This window comes from Sus scrofa, chromosome 3 (genome assembly GCF_000003025.6).
Source record: "Sus scrofa isolate TJ Tabasco breed Duroc chromosome 3, Sscrofa11.1, whole genome shotgun sequence".
In the NCBI taxonomy this organism is placed as follows: Eukaryota; Metazoa; Chordata; class Mammalia; order Artiodactyla; family Suidae; genus Sus; species Sus scrofa.
The window spans coordinates 37701131-37716840 of record NC_010445.4 but is presented as its reverse complement, the minus strand read 5'-3'; the positions used below and the strand labels follow the sequence as shown (position 1 = coordinate 37716840).

The 15710-nt window shown below is 54.5% G+C and overlaps 1 protein-coding gene across 7 annotated transcripts in view; it reads left to right on the top strand.

Annotated features, from left to right (window-relative positions):
* Positions 1-15710, top strand: part of MGRN1 (mahogunin ring finger 1) — a 53309-nt gene that overhangs the window by 31266 nt on the left and 6333 nt on the right. For 2 of the 7 annotated variants that reach the window (XM_021086674.1, XM_021086676.1), the window contains exons 9-15: positions 771-839; positions 2048-2207; positions 6306-6415; positions 8798-8863; positions 10294-10520; positions 12412-12511; positions 12832-12877. In XM_021086674.1, the coding sequence (XP_020942333.1) occupies positions 771-839; positions 2048-2207; positions 6306-6415; positions 8798-8863; positions 10294-10520; positions 12412-12511; positions 12832-12877 (778 nt within the window). Of the gene's footprint in view, positions 1-770; positions 840-2047; positions 2208-6305; positions 6416-8797; positions 8864-8999; positions 10521-11962; positions 12191-12411; positions 12512-12831; positions 12878-15710 lie in introns of those variants that run through there. The other 5 variants (XM_021086677.1, XM_021086675.1, XR_002342433.1 and 2 more) reach the window with 4 other exon arrangements.

The window sequence follows — 15710 nt, the reverse complement described above, 5'->3', positions numbered from 1 at the left end:
CTGCAGCTGCCAGCCTACACCACAGCTCACTGCCATGTCGGATCCTCAACACACCGAGCATGGCCAGGGATTTAACCCGCGTCCTCATAGATGCTAGTGGATTTGTTACCTCTGAGCCACGATGGGAACTCCAGAGACTGATTTAATCGTGACCGTGGCGGATCTGTTTCTGAAGCCATGATTATCAGGTTATCCTTGTATGCAGCTACTCAGGTGTGTCAGCTGTAACCCAGGATTGGAGTTGTTTTCTAAAAGAAAGGAGAAGATAACGGTGGCAGGTCTAGCCGCTGGAGGTGGCAGGAGGGCTGGAGACCCCAGTGATGGTCAGGGCACGTGTTGTGGGAGGGCTGACCAGCTGTGCTGGGGCTGTGGTGGGTGATCCCTGGGAACTGTGGGAAAGGCCCCTGTGAGCATGCTCAACTCGAGGCCTGACGCTGACCACTCGTGGGGCTGGTGACGAGGCCTCCAAGGTGGTTTTCTTCCGGGACTGGGTCTGGTGAGGTGGGGGGTTGCCGGGCCCGTGGAGAGCTTGGCTCCATGCCCTCTGCGGTGAGCACAGCCTTGGCCAGCCCAGCGCCCAAGCTGCTGGTGGGCTGGGCAGGTGGCCGTTCTCCCTGCCTGACTCCAGTAGTGCCCCCGCCATGCCAGTGGCGCCAGACAGAGTTAGCAACCACACTTGGCACCTGGGAGGGGGTGTTGGGAGGCGGGTGCAGAGGAACCCTTGAGTGGGGTGGGAGGGGCAGATGATCAGACGCCTCTCTGCCCTCCAGGTGGACCGGGTGAGCTACTTGCTCCAGGAGATCTACGGCATCGAGAACAAGAACAACCAGGAGACCAAGGTACGTGCCTGTGGTGCTGCCGGGTGCCGGGCCAGCCTCGCTCCCACATGTTCCTCCCACCTGCACGATGCATACCCAGGGTGACCTGCCTGGGGCCCCGGGTCCTGGCCCTGCAGGTTGGTGGCAGGTGAGGCACTTCTCTGCCATGCCTTCCCCCAGGGGCCCCAGAACCCCAGACTCCATCATTTCCCCTCATTTTGAAAGAGTTAGCAGAGTCCGTGGGGCGTCTTGTCCTTTTCAGCAAACGCCCTGGGGCTTGTTACCATCACTGGGCATCAGGGCAGCCTGAGGACACGCGCCCTCCCCCCCCCCCCCCCCCCGGTGCCTCTGGCCTTGGCCACTGTGGCCTCGGCCTTTCCCATCTCAAGACCTGCTGGCCGGCCTGCCTTCTGTTGCCTGTGGCAGGAGCCCAGTGGCCCACAGAGCTGTGTCCAGCTCAGCCTGTGCCTTCGGCATTGTCTTAAGGCTCCAATGAAACTGCCGCTTCTTTTTAAAAAATATCTGGCGGAGTTCCCTTGTGGCTCAGTGAGTTAAGGACCTGGCGTTATCACTGCTATGGTGCGGGTTTGATCCCTGGCCTGGGAACTTCCACATGCCATGGGCACAGCCAAAAGTGAAAGCTCTGAAGTCTCACGCCAGCTTCCATGGCAGCTGGAACTTGGAGGCTGTGTTCTCTGCCCGGGTCACAGGCTCTGCCCCAGAGGTGGGCTGACTCTCCCGTCGGCCTGCTCGTTAATGTCTTCCACCCTCGGGCCCAGTCTGTCCTTCGGTGCTGGCTTCACGCAGAGGCCACCATGGACTAGGGTGACACGGGGTACTAGCTCGTTCCAGTAAGGCTGTTTCGAAACAGGTGGCAGGCTGGACTTGGCCGATCCCTGTCTCTTCATCCAGAAACGAATTTTGTTTTCCAGAAGCTGCTGCTACTTAAGGAAAACATTTCAACGTGTTAGCCTTGCCTGACTTTTCTGTTTGTTTTAACCAAGTGAATGGGCAGCCTCGGAAGCCACGTTCTGTCAGGTCTCCTCTCTCCGCATTTCCTCCCTGGATCTGAGGAACGGGAGACCTGAGTTCTCATCCTCTGCCCCCGGGGCCTTCCCTGCGCCCCCGCAGCCCCCAGACGAAATGGGACGGGAAGGCTCCAACCCCACCCTCACCCCTGGCCTCCGGCCTCGGGAGCCACCAACCTGGGCCCCTGGGTGTCCCTGCAGCCCTCGGACGAGGAGAACAGCGACAACAGCAACGAGTGTGTGGTGTGCCTGTCGGACCTGCGGGACACACTGATCCTGCCCTGCCGCCACCTGTGCCTCTGCAACTCGTGTGCGGACACACTGCGCTACCAGGCCAGCAACTGCCCCATCTGCCGGCTGCGTGAGTGGGGCCACGTGGGGAGAGGGGCTGGTGGTTGACACAGCAGGTGACAGCCGTGACGACGGCGGTGGCGTAGTCTGTCCCTGGGGACGTGAGGCTCGGGACGATCGGCCAGGAGGGGCTGCAGGGCCGTGTGTGTGGTGACCTGCACGGAAGTTTATCAGTCAAATCTGGATTTCAAAGAATTACGGGAGGAGTTCCCAACGTGGCTCAGTGGGTTAGGAACCCAACTAGTATCAATGAGATGTGGGTTCCATCCCTGGCCTCACTCAGTGGGTTAAGGATCTGGTGTTGCCATGAGCTGTGGTGTAGGTCGCAGACGTGGCTCAGATCTGGAGTTGCTGTGGCTGTGGTGTAGGCCGGCAGCTGTAGCTCCGACTTGATCCCTAGCCTGGGAACCTCCATATGCCGCAGGTGTGGCCCTAAAAGATGAAAGACCCCCCAAAAAAAAATAATAATAATAAAAAGAATTGGGAGTTCCCTGGTGGCACAGTGGGTTAAGGATTGGCGTTGTCACTGCTGTGATGTGGATTCAGTCCTTGGCCCTGGAACTTCACCTGCTGTGGATGTGCCCCCCTGCCCCTGCAAAAAAGTCTGTGGGAAATATTTGGATTAAAAATTACAGTGAAATGAAAAAGGTGCTGAGGAGTTCCTCTCGTGGCTCAGCAGAAAGCAATCCCGACAAGGATCCATTAGGACGCAGGTTTGATCCCTGGCCTCGCTCAGTAGGTTAAGGATCTGGTGTTGCCGTGAGCTGTGGTGTAGGTTACAGACGTGGCTCAAATCCTGCATTGCTGTGGCTGTGGTGTAGGCTGGCGGCTACAGCTCTGATTCAACCCCTAGCCTGGGAACCTCTGTATGCTGTGGGCGCAGCCCTAAAAAGACAGAAAAAAAAGGAAAAAGAAAAATGTGCTGAGTGTAAACGATCAAGGGTTAAATTCAGTTTCTTTGAGCATCCAGCCTTTCTTGGTCAAAGGTTGTCACACTGGGCCTAATTCTAAATGAAATCTCTGTCCTCTGATAGAATAAACATTCTTAGGGAGTTCCCGTCATGGCTCAGTGGAGATGAATCTGACCAGTATCCATGAGGATGCAGGTTTGATCCCTGGCCTCGCTCAGTGGGTTAAGGATCCGGTGTTGCCGTAAGCTGTGGTGTGGGTCGAAGATGCGGCTCAGATCTGGCGTTGCTTTGGCTCTGGTATAGGCCGGCAGCTGCAGTTCCGATTGGATACCTAGCCTGGGAATCTACATATGCCGAGGGTGCGGTCCTAAAAAAGAAAAAAAAAAAAAAAAAAGAATCAATGTTCTGAGGCTGTAGGTCCTGCTGGTGGGTGCACATCCTGGCCTGGTTCCTGCTGGGTCCACGAGGGACCAGGTGTGGTGGTGAGAGCACCCTCCTGTGGGAGCTGCGGGGCCTGCTCTCTGAGTAGGCGAATGACAGCTTGTTTTGGTTTTAGCATCAAGACTATCGGATGGATGTATTTCTAGCTTCTGTTTTCTGTTGGAGGATAGTTGACGTACAGTGTTGTGTCAGTTTCGGGTGTACAGCAGAGCGACTGAGTTACACATACACGGGTGTGTCTCCGTTCTTGTCCGATTCCTTTCCCGTGTAGTTTATTAGGGTATCGAGTAGAGTTCCCTGTGCGTACGGTACGTCCTTGTTGGTTGTCTGTTTTCCGTACAGTAGTGTGTGTGTGTTAATTCCAAACTCCTCATTTACCCTCCCGACAGCCATCAGATGTGTTAAGTCACTTTCGGAAGTGATGTGTTGGTAGATGTGAAACTCCAGGGCATAGAGATAGCTCTTTCTTGCTAACATTTAGGTCTTAAGTTCATGACTGTTCATTATAAAACTTTTCCATTGAATCGTTCACAGCTATATTAAAATTATACTTCAAAGCAATTAATCACTATGGCCTTGAGAAACCCTAGGGGCCTAAAAAGGTTTGGTTTTTGTTTTTTTAGGGCCGCACCTGAGGCAGCCTGGAGGTTCCCAGGCTAGGGGTCTAATCGGAGCTATAGCTGCTGGCCTACACCACATCCACAGCAACATGGGATCCAAGCTGCGTCTGTGACCTACGCCACAGCTCGAGGCAATGCTGGATCCTTAACCCACTGAGCAAGGCCAGGAATTGAACTTGAGTCCTCATGGATACTAGTCGGGCTCATCACCTCTAAGCTGCAACATTAACTCCCAGTTTTCAGTAACAAATTAATATACTCTTTTTAATATCTCATGGAATATCACTTCATGACCAACTTAATTTTCACAAAACAAATGCTTCATGTATGAAAACTAAAATAAAATTGTGGTTATCACAGTTTTATCAGCTATATTTGGTTTGGTTTGGTTTTTAGGGCCATGCTTGCGGCATATGGAGATTCCCAGGCTAGGGGTCAAATCAGAGCTACAGCTGCCGGTCTACACCACAGCCACAGCAACGCCAGGTCCAAGCTGCATCTGCGACCTACACCACAGCTCATGGCAACGCTGGATCCTTAACCTACTGAGCGAGGCCCGGGACCAAACCCAAAACCTCATGGTTCCTAGTCAGATTCATTTGCTCTGCACCACAACAGGAACTCCTCATCAGCTATATTTGAATAAAATTCCTTGTATCTGAGGATTACTGTCTTCCGGAAGTCATTTGTACTTTTTCAATCTCCGAAAGCAGCATGCTTCCTTTGAGCTTCTGGGAAGGAATCTATTCAAATTCTTTCATTTATTTATTTTTGGCCGCATGAACACTATTCAGAAGTTCCAGGGCAGAGGATTGAACCCTTGCCGCAGCAGCACCCTGAACTACAGCAGTGACAATGCTGGATGCTTAATCTGCTGCACCACCAGGGAACCTCCTATTTTGTTAAATTCCATATATAAGTGAAATCATACAGTATTTGTTTTTATCTGGCTTATTTCATTTAGCATAATGTCCATCCATGTTGTCATTAGTGGCAGGATTTTATTCTTTTTTATGGCTAATAGTCCGTTGTATACACACCACATCTTTTTTATCCATTTGTATTGATGGGCTTCTGTATCTGGGGTATTATGAATAATGCAGTGAACATAGGGGTGCATGTATCTTTTCTGATTAGTGGGATTTTCTCCTTCGGCAAAATATCCAGGAGTGGAATCGTTAGATCGTGTGATAGTTCTTTATTTTATTTTTGGCTTTTCAGGGCTACTCCTGCATATATGGAGGTTCCCAGGCTAGGGATCCAGTTAGAGCTACGGCGCCGGCCTACAGCACATCCACAGCAACGCAGGATCTGAGCCACGTCTGCGACCCACACCACAGCTCACGGCAATGCTGGATCCTTGACCCACTGAGCAAGGCCAGGGATTGAACCTGCGTCCTCGTGGATGCCAGTCAGATCCATTTCCATTGCATCACGACAGAAGCTCCCCTTTCTTTTCATTTTCTGCGGACCCTCCATGCTGTTTCCCATAGTGGCTGCACTAGCTCGCATTCCCGCCACCCGTGCACGAGGCTTCCCTCTGCTCCACTCTGCTCCCTGTCCTCCCCGGCCCTTATGTGTTGTCTTTTTGTGAAGAGTTGTTCTGACAGGTGCGGGGTGTGGTTCAGAGTTGTGTTTCTCTGGCTCGTAAAGTTGGGCATTTTCTCATGTGCCTGTTGGCTAGCTGTGTGTCTTTTCTGGAAAAAACAAAATCTGTTCTGATCCTCTGCCCATTTTATAAGTTGAGTTGCTTGTTTTTACGGTGAACAGTGTGACCGGTTTGTACACAGATACTTATGTGTGGATTTTAACCTCTTTTCAGATGCGTTCTTTGCAGATACCTTTCCCGTTCCGTCAGTGCCCTTCTCGTTTTGTTGTCGTCTCCTTTGCTGTACAGAAGCTCTTAGGTTTGAGGTGGCCCTCTGTGTTTATTTTTGCTTTTGTTTCTCTTGCCTGAGGAGACTCCCCCCCCCCAATATTACTGAGAGTGGCATCAAAGAGAATCCTGCCTTTGACCAGCCGCGTGGCTTGTCCTGGGACTGTGGCAGGGTGGCTGGGCGGCCAGTGTCCCCGAACCTTGGAGGGTCTCCGTGGTGCTGCCTCCTGCCTGACCTGAACCCCTTCCTTCTGCCGCAGCTTTCCGGGCCCTGCTGCAGATCCGGGCAGTGAGGAAGAAGCCAGGGGCCCTGTCCCCCATCTCCTTCAGCCCCGTTTTGGCCCAGAGCATGGACCATGAGGAGCATTCTGTAAGTGCCTCTTCCTGCCCCGGAGGGCGTGGGGTGGAGTGGGGGAGCCTGGAGGACACCCCCGCCCCGTGTGCGGGGTGCACCTTCGGGTGAGGCCAGTGTCCAGCTCCCAGTGGGCCCGGCCGTGAAGGAGGCCCTGAAGGGGTGGCCAGAAGGAGGTGCCCAGGCTCTGCCCTCTGGGCAGCTCCAGGCTGGGCCCCAGACTGTCGGGCCAGCAGCCCTGCCTGCCACCCCTCCGGCCTCTGACTCATCGGCCCAGTGGGCCAGGGGTGGTCCTGCTGGGCAGCTCTGAGGACGAGTAGGGTGACCAGGCCGGGCCCGGCGAGCGCCAGCTGCCAGAGTGTCGCTACTTCTGCCAATAGCAGGTGCCTGCAGTGTGGGTCACCCTGCATGGCGTCTGAGCTGCGGTGTCCGTTCCCCTTGCTCCACGGAGCCGGAAGGCCAGGGTCACCCTGTTCCTGCCCGAGGGCGGCTGTGACACATCCTCACTCCTGCCCGCCTGTCCCCTGCCTGGACACGCAGGACAGCACTCAGCTGCCGTCCACCTCGCTTGCTCCCCGAGAACTATGGGTCAGACCTTGGTGCAGCGGGCGAGAGTGAGATGGGCAGGACAGAGACAGGGAGGGAGAGACGCAGGTGGGGATGGGGGCCGAAGGGGGGCCTCCGAGCTGGACAGGTGGGGCCGAAGGATGGAGCATGGACGTGGGGCAGGCTGGGCTCTCCAGCTCCTGGGTCCTGGCTGGCTCCGAGGGTTGTCAGCCAGTGAGCCTGTGTTCTTGCTTCTTGACTGAGGTGGTTTGGATCCAGTGAGCCTTAGAGGCCCTGCCATGTCTCTAAAAAGGAAATAGGGAGAGTCCCCGTTGGGCTCAGCAGGTTAAAGAACCTGACCAGTATCCATGAGGATGCAGGTTCGATCCCTGGCCTGACTCAGTGGGTAAAGGATCCGGCATTAGCCGCAAGCTTTGCTGTAGGTCTCAGACGTGGCTTGGATCTGGCATGGCTGTGGCTGTGGTGTAGGCCAGCAGCTGCAGCTCCAGTTCAACCCCTAGCCTGGAAGCTTCCATATGCTGAGGGTGTGGCTGTAGAAAGAAGAAAGGAAAAGAAAAGAATGAATAAATAAGTAAATAAATGAAAAGGAAAACGCCCTGGATTGGCCTGCCCACAGCACAGGGCCAGCAGGTGTGTATTTTCTGCCCAGTGTCTCTGAAAATTGGGCCAATGTTTAGATGTCTGGGAATTTTCCTTAAGACTCAGGTTTCTTGCTTTGTTTTTGAAATCTGAGGGTGTGGTCTCGCCACTAAATCAGGGGTAAGGCTGCCCCTGCGGGTGGGGTGCCCGTCACCCCACTTCTTCTGGGCCAGCCGCACTGTTTTGCCTGCCGGGCGCCCGTCAGCACCAGGGCTCCAGGCTCCAAAACAGGCCCTCTGACCATTGAAGAATGGACTTGATATCGGAATAGCACCCTTTCTCCCATACCATGATTTTGGTGGAGAGAGCAGGTCACTGGCCGCCCTGCGGCATGTGGAGTTCCTGGGCCAGGGATCAGAGCCAAGCTGCATTTGCCACCTATGCTGCAGCTGCTGCAACGCCAAATCCCTACCCCACTGTGCCGGACTGGGGAGTCATCCTGCATCCCAACACTCCCAAGATCTGCGTGATCCTGTTGCGCCATGGTGGGAATTCCAGGGGTGGGTTGTCATTGTCACCCCTCTGTTTCTGTCCTGGTGTCTGAGGGTCAGGCAGGACCCTCCTGTGTGTCCCTTTTGTCTTGGAGCTGAGGTGCCCCCACTGTGCAGGGCAGCCTGGGCCTGGGCCAGTGGCCTCGCAGGTTCCAGAGCGCCTTCCTCTCTGGAGGTTCCGTCCCAAGGAAGTGGCCCTTGTTGTCTGTCCCATTCCCTGTGTGGCCGTTGCCACATATCACTGGAGAGCCCAACTGCTGCGCTTTCTCCCGTGAGTCAGTTTGGATCCCTGCAGAGCAGGGGTGATCGGTGCCTGTAACTCCACCTTTAGGGCTGAGACTTGGTGATAAGATGATGAGGCCATGCTGGTCCTTGAAGATGTTGCTGGGCTTTGGGGTCCCCTCCCCAAGCCCAGCTGGGCCCACGTGTGGGGAGCCCCCAGGCACTCTTATGCCTGCCCCCGTCAGGACCTGCTGCTCAGAGGAACCCCCCCGAGAGAGGCCGCTGGGCACAGGGTTGGGCTCTTCCAGAGCCATGCAGATGGGCAGGCCTGCCCCGCCGGGCGCTGCGGTGCCTGTGCGCGTGGAGTTTGTGAAGCGCAGGCTCCTGGCACACTGAGGCCAGCACCAGGGAGAGCCCTTGCAGCCAGCCCCGGCACTGCATGGGGTGGCAGCGGTACAACCTATGATTTTTATCTTGACAGTGTCCCTTTAAAAAATCAAAGTCGCACCCCGCCTCACTGGCCAGCAAGAAACCTAAAAGGGAAACAGTAAGTGTGTTTGGCCCTGTGGCTGTGTCTTTGCCCCATGCCCCAAGTGCCGCACGTGACTCGTACAGGAAGTCACTGTCGCCCCCGCTAACGTGTTCGGTTAGTTAATCTGTCACGTCCACTCTCCCCGTCCCAGCATCACCACCCAGGAGGGGAGTTTTGTGGAACAAGCAAAGCTCAAGGTCTGTTGGCGCAAAGCCGGTCTCGCGGTCCCGCCGGGCAGCAGCGCCAGCCCCAGGCGCCCCTTCTCGCCAGCTCTGCCTCCACCCGGCCTCCTGAATGCCCTGGTTTCCCTTTTTTTTCTTGCTGGCAGTGGAATGGCGTTGGAGGTGGAACTAAGGCTTCTGCTCTTGTTGCAAATGTCCCTCGTGCTTGCTCGTCCTGCATCCCTGCTCTGCGGGCCGACACTTGGATTCCTCGCATTTTCCCTGCATCTCGGGCAGCAGGCTGGGGACCAGGCAGCGGGTGGCGATCGCTGGGCTGGGCCTCAGCCTGGAGCCTCTGCTGAGCCCCACGCCCCCCATAGAGTCGGGGTCACGGAGGGTCAGCCCAGCGCGAGGATTTCCTCCTGTTTCGAGGGGCGAAGGGGTTCAGAGTAATTATTTGCCTTTAAACTGAGGGTGGGATGGGAGCAAATGCCGGCCCTGTGGTCGCAGGGGACTCGGGTGGGCCTTGCTGAGGGCGGGAAGCCCCACCCGGCTCCCATGCCTCCCCCGGGTCCCCCTCACCTCCCTGCAGGGCAGCGGCCCTTCCCGCCGCAAGTCAGCCGGGCAGGCGGCGTTCCAGGTGGAGAGCGCTGCCCTTCGCCTTGTCAAGGAGGGTGATGGCGGGTCGCTGCCGTGTCCGTACCTGGCACCTGCCCTCCCTTTGCCTTGAATCCTCAAGCGAGACTCAGCCTGTTGATTTGATCCACTCCCAGGGAGGGCGAAACTCGTTCTGAGCAGGGTGCCCCTCAGACTCCCCAGCCCGAGTCGGCCCTGCGGCTGCTCATCCGCCCTGTGGCCGGCTGGTCGCCCCAGGCCTGCGGAGGCTCTTGGCGGTGCCGGGCGGGGCCTCCCTGGGCTAGACCACCGGCTCCCACCGGTTTCTCCCGCCTCTGCTCTGGCTTTGCTCCCCTCCTGCGCCTGCCCCTCCTCCCACTAACCCCTCTCTCACTCTCCGCCGCCACCAGGCAGGAGCGGGAAGCCAGGTAGGGGCTGGCTGAGGATGGGGCGGGGGTGGCCTTCCCCGGTGCCCTCTCGTCCTCTGTCCTGGGCACTGACAGGGGCACGTGGGCGGCCAGGGCTGCATGCTGCAGCTGACGGCCGAGGGTGCCTGGGGCAGGGTGCTGATGAGGGGGCGTGTGTCCCTCGGAGGCAGAGGGGACAGGAGGTGGTCAGACCATCTGGCCGCCCTGGGCACGAGGCCCTCACCCACCCTTGTCCCCGCAGAGCTCCGACAGCATCCCGCCCGGCTACGAGCCCATCTCCCTGCTTGAGGCGCTCAACGGCCTCCGGGCCGTGTCCCCGGCCGTCCCCTCGGCCCCCCTTTATGAAGAGATCACCTACGCGGGCGTCTCAGACGGCCTCTCCCAGGCCACCTGTCCGCTTGCTGCGATGGATCGGATCATGGAAAGCGGCCACCACAAGGGCAAGCCCCGGAGCAAGTCCCCCGACAGGTGAGGTGGCCCCCACCGTGGAAGGTGCAGGGCCTGCCAGGCGCACGTGGTCCCCCTTGTTTGTGCCCCACAAGCCGGTCCCCCAGCCTTGCTCGGCAGTGACGGGGCGTCGCTGATGTTGAAAGGGACCTTCGATAGAGGGCTCAGGCCAGAGTCAGCCGAGGTCCCTTGGACGCTTGGAGGGGCCAGCAGCCAGCCCGGCTGTGTTTAGTCTTTCCTCAGCGGTGCTGCTCGTCTCGAGTATAAAGAAGGCACAGGTTCTAGAAAACCACCTTGCTCCTCATCCATGTGACAGAATGACTCCCAACTCACGAAAAGCAGCGGGGGAGTGGAACCAACTTAGAGCTTGTTCAGCTTATTGGATGTGCAGATGCATTTTTTTGATCAAATTTGAGCTATTTTTTTTCCTTTTTTTTTTTTTGGTTGCACTCATGGCATATGGAAGTTCCTGGGCCCAGGGATCAAATCTGAGCCACTGCTGTGGCAACACTGGATCCTCTTACCTGCTGTAGCACAGTGGGAACTCCCAGGTTTGACTTTTTTTTTTTTGGTTTTGGTTTTTTTGTCTTTTTAGGGCCGCACCTGCAGCATACGGAGGTTCCCAGGCTAGAGGTCAAATCAGAACTGCAGCCACCGGCCTCTACCACAGCCACGGCCGTGCGGGATCTGAGCCGTGTCTGCGACCTACACCACAGCTCATGGCAACACCGAACCCTTAAGCCACGGAGTGAGGCCAGGGCTCAAGCCTGTGTCCTCATGGATGCTAGTCAGATTCATTTCTGCCGAGCCATGATGGGAACCCCTGTTTTTAAACATTGCTCTTTGAATCATTTGCTATTCTTCAAAGAGTTTTCTTCATAAAAATTGACCAGGTCAGCGGTACAACCAGCCTCTCCACCAGGCTTTCGGACAACGGGCATCAGGGGTTTTGTTTGTTTTTTCAATGGGAAATGCATGGACATGCCCAGTGTCACTGATTTCAGATGGAATCATGTCCGTACCTAACGCCTCTCTTTCCCTCACCCCTGCCACGCCTTGGTGACAGCGCTTATGCACGCGTCCATCTGTCTGTCTGTCCACCTCTCTCGCCTTCCACGCAGAGGCCACAGAGCACCCGTGCAGAGGGACACTTTGCCTTTCCAGGAGCAGCAGTGCTTTCTGTCCCTGGTGGAGGGGCTTTGCATTCTTTGGAGCATTATTTGTTTGCATGAACCAGAACCTTTTCAAGAAATAACAGGTAGTGCGTAATTCTCTTCTTTCTCTTGATGTGGCCTCCTCGTTGTCTTCTGGGGTAGGATATCTTCTTGAAGGTTTCTGGTCCATTTGGTTGTGGACCAGAAACCAGCCTTTAGTTGTGAATTTTGTTGTTTTTAGGAGAGAAGTTGAGCTCCAGTCCTTCTATTCCGCCATCTTAATCCCATCTTTAAACGTTTTTTTTCTAGAGTTCCTGTTGTGGCTGAGTGGGTTAAGAACCCAACTAGCATCCATGAGGATACGAGTTTCATCCCCCCGCCCCCGTCCCCCGCTCAGTGGGTTAAGGATCCAGCATTGCCCTGAGCTACGGTGTAGGCTCGGATCTCTCGTTGCTGTGGCTGTGGTGTAGGCTGGCAGCTGCAGCTCTGATTCAACTCCTAGCCTGGGAACCTCCACATGCCACAGGTGCAGCTGTAAAAAGATTAAAAAAAAAAAAAAAAAAAAAAAGCCAGTGTGGGTCTCTCCTGCTGCCCCCTCACCCCGCAAGGCCGGGCCATCGAGATCCCTTCTCTGGAAACAGTGCACAGGCCTGTGGCAGCAGCGGGGGGACCCCTGCCACTGTGCACCTTCATGGGGGCGTTGGCTTGGGTGGGGCTGGCGTTGCTGAAACACTGCCCTCTGCCCACTCTGTCCCCAGCACCATGCGGTCCCCCTCGTCGCCCATCCATGAAGAGGACGACTCGGAGGCTCTGCCCCCGCTGAGCAGAGCGGGGCTGGCGCTGAGCAGCTCCCCCGAGGTGAGGCCCCCTCCTGCCATCCTCAGTGCTGCCCTGTGTCCTGCTGTCCCCACCGCCCATCTGTAGGCCTCCCAGAGCCCTGGTCCCATCCCGCCACTTTATCACTCGATGACCTTGGCCTCTGTGACTCCCCCGAGCCTCAGTTTCCTCACCCGAGGGGTGGGTGCTCTCCCACAGACAGAGCCCTGTGAAGCTGTGGGGGGCGAAGTACCCAGTAGGCACTGTGGGTCCCAGACTGGCCTCGCCCGGGGTCCTCTCCCTGCGGCCTGGTGCTGGGCTGTCATCCCCAGGAGTCAGGCGCATTTTGCTCTGTTTTCTAGAGCTTCCTAACGGAGGAGGTTGATGAGACTGTGTCACTAAAGCAAGGTAAGCCCCCCCGCCCAAGACTCTGATGCCCCTGGCTGTGCTGGGGTCCCAGGACCTCCCAGAGGGACAGCGCTCAGCGACTCCTGGTTCTCCCTGTCTAGCCAACCATTTCAAATAGCAGCCATCCGACTTCCTGTTTGCATGGAATAATATTTCCTTCTATGCTCTCACTTTCACTTGGCATGTGTCCCTAGAACTGAAGTGGGTCTCTTGGAGAGAGTGTGTACACGGGTCTTGTTTCTGGATCCATTCAGCCAGTCTGTGTCTTTTGATTGGGGCGTGTAGTCCAGTTACATGGACTGTCATGATTGATATGTATGTTCTTACTGCCACTTTATTAACGGCTGGGATTTGCTTTTGTTGGTCTTTTTTCTTCTCTTCTTCTATTCTCTTCTCTTGTGGTTTGATGACTATCTTTAGTGTTGTGTTTGGATTGCTTTTTCTTATTTGTGTGGGATCCTATTGTAGGTTTTTGGTTGGCAGTTACCATGAAATTTTGATAGAGGAGTCTATATACAGACGAGATTGTTTTAAGTTGTTGGTGTCTTAATTGCAAGTGCACCTCCAGTGTCCTGCATTTGCACCCTCCTCTTCTCACGATTTCTGGTTTTGGTGGCATGTTTGTGTGTGGGTGATTTCCCACCTTTACTGTATGTGTGACTTTACCCGTGAGCCTCGTCATTTGTAATATTTTTTTAAATTAATTAATTAATTTATTTTTTTCATTTGTAATATTTTTGTTTCTAGTTGTGGCCTTTTCTTTTCCACCTAGAGAAGTTCCTTGTATTTGTTGTAGAGCTGGTTTAGTGGTGCTGAGTTCTCCTAGCTTTGCTTGTCTGTAAAGCTTTTGATTTCTCCTTCAAATCTAAATGAAGGCCTTGCTGGGTAGAGTCATCGTGGTTGGAAGTTTTTTCCTTTCATTGCTTTTTTTTTTTTTTTTTTTTGCCATTTTCTTGGGCCACTCTCGCAGCATATGGAGGTTCCCAGGCTAGGGGTCGAATTGGAGCTATAGCTGCCAGCCTACGCCAGAGCCACAGCAACGCGGGATCCGAGCCGCGTCTGCAACCTACACCACGGCTCACTGCAACGCCGGATCCTTAACCCACTGAGCAAGGGCAGGGATCGAACCTGCAACCTCATGGTTCCTAGTCGGATTCGTTAACCACTGCGCCACGACGGGAACTCCATCCTTTCATTGCTTTTAAGTATATCACGTCACTCCCTTCAGGCCTGCAGAGTTTCTGCTGAAAAATCAGCCAGTAGCCTTATTGGGGTTCTCTTGTATGTTAATTTGTATCTTTTCCCTAGCTGCTTTCAGTATTTTCTCTTTGTCTTTAATTTTGGTGAGTTTGATTGCTATGTGTCTCGGGGTGTTCCTCCTTGGGTGTATTTTATATGGGACTCGTGGACTTCCTGTAGTGGCGCAGTGGTTAACGAATCCGACTAGGAACCATGAGGTTGCGGGTTCAGTCCCTGCCCTTGCTCAGTGGGTTAACGATCTGGCGTTGCCGTGAGCTGTGGTGTAGGTTACAGACACGGCTCGGATCCCGCGTTGCTGTGGCTCTGGCGTAGGCGGGTGGCTACAGCTCCGATTGGACCCCTAGCCTGAGAACCTCCATATGCAGCGGGAGCGGCCCAAAGAAATAGCAAAAATAAATAAACAAATAAATATATGGGACTCGTGCTTCCCGGGTTTGCGTGAGTGGTTCCTTTCCCATGTGAGGCAAGTTTTCAGGCATTATCTCTTCAAATATTTTCTCTACCCCCTTTTCTCTCTCCTCTCCTGGGTATCCCTATAATACAGATGTTTTAGCATTTAATGTTGTCCCAGAGTTCTCTTAGACTGTCTTCATTTCTTTTCTTTTTTCTTTTTTGTCTTTTTAGGGCTGAAGCTGCCACATATGGAGGTTCCCAGGCTATGGGTCTAATCAGACAGAGTTGTAGCCACCGGCTTACACCACAGCTATGCCAGATCTGTGCCGAATCTGCAACCTTATACCACAGCTCATGGCAACGCTGGATCCTTAACCCACTGAGCGAGGCTGGGGATTGAACCCACAACCTCATGGTTCCTAGTCGGATTTGTTTCCGCTGCGCCATGACAGGAACTCCTCTTCATTTTTTTTCAATCATTTTTCTCTTTTCTGTTCCTTGTTAGTGATTTCCACTAGTCTGTCTTCCACCTCACTTATTTGTTCTTTTGCCTCCTGTAATTTGCTGTTGGTTGCTTCTAATGAATTTTTTATTTCAGTTACTGTATTTTGCATCTCTGCTTGCTTAATCCTTAAATCTTCTCTTTCTTTGCTCAGTGTTTCCTGTAATTTATCAATTTTTGCCTTCACTTTATTTCCAAGATCCTGAATCATCTTTACTGTCATCAGCCTAAAGTCTTTTTCATGGAGACTGGCAATCTCCAGATCTCTTAGCCGTTTTTCTGAGGTTTTTTATTGCTCCCTTATCTGAGTCATAATTCTCTGCCTGTTCATTTTGTGTGGATTTTTGGTGTGGTCTCCTTTTTGCAGACAATAGAGTTGTAGCCTCTCTTGTTTCTGGTATCTGCCCCCCTTGTGGCTGAAGTTGGTACCGGGGGCTTGCTGCAGGCTTCCTGATGGGAGGCACTGGTACCTGCTGACTGGTGGGTGGACCTGATTCTTATCCCTCTGGTGGCTGGGGCTTTGTTTGGGTGAGATTAGAAGAGGCTCTGTCCCTGGAGGGTCTTTAGGCAGTTTGTTTGCTGTAGGCTGTGTTGCCACCTGGTTTGTTGTTTGGCCTGGGGCTTCTCAGCCCTAAGTGGCTGGGGCTGGAGTTTTCCAAATTGGCCACCTCGAGAGGA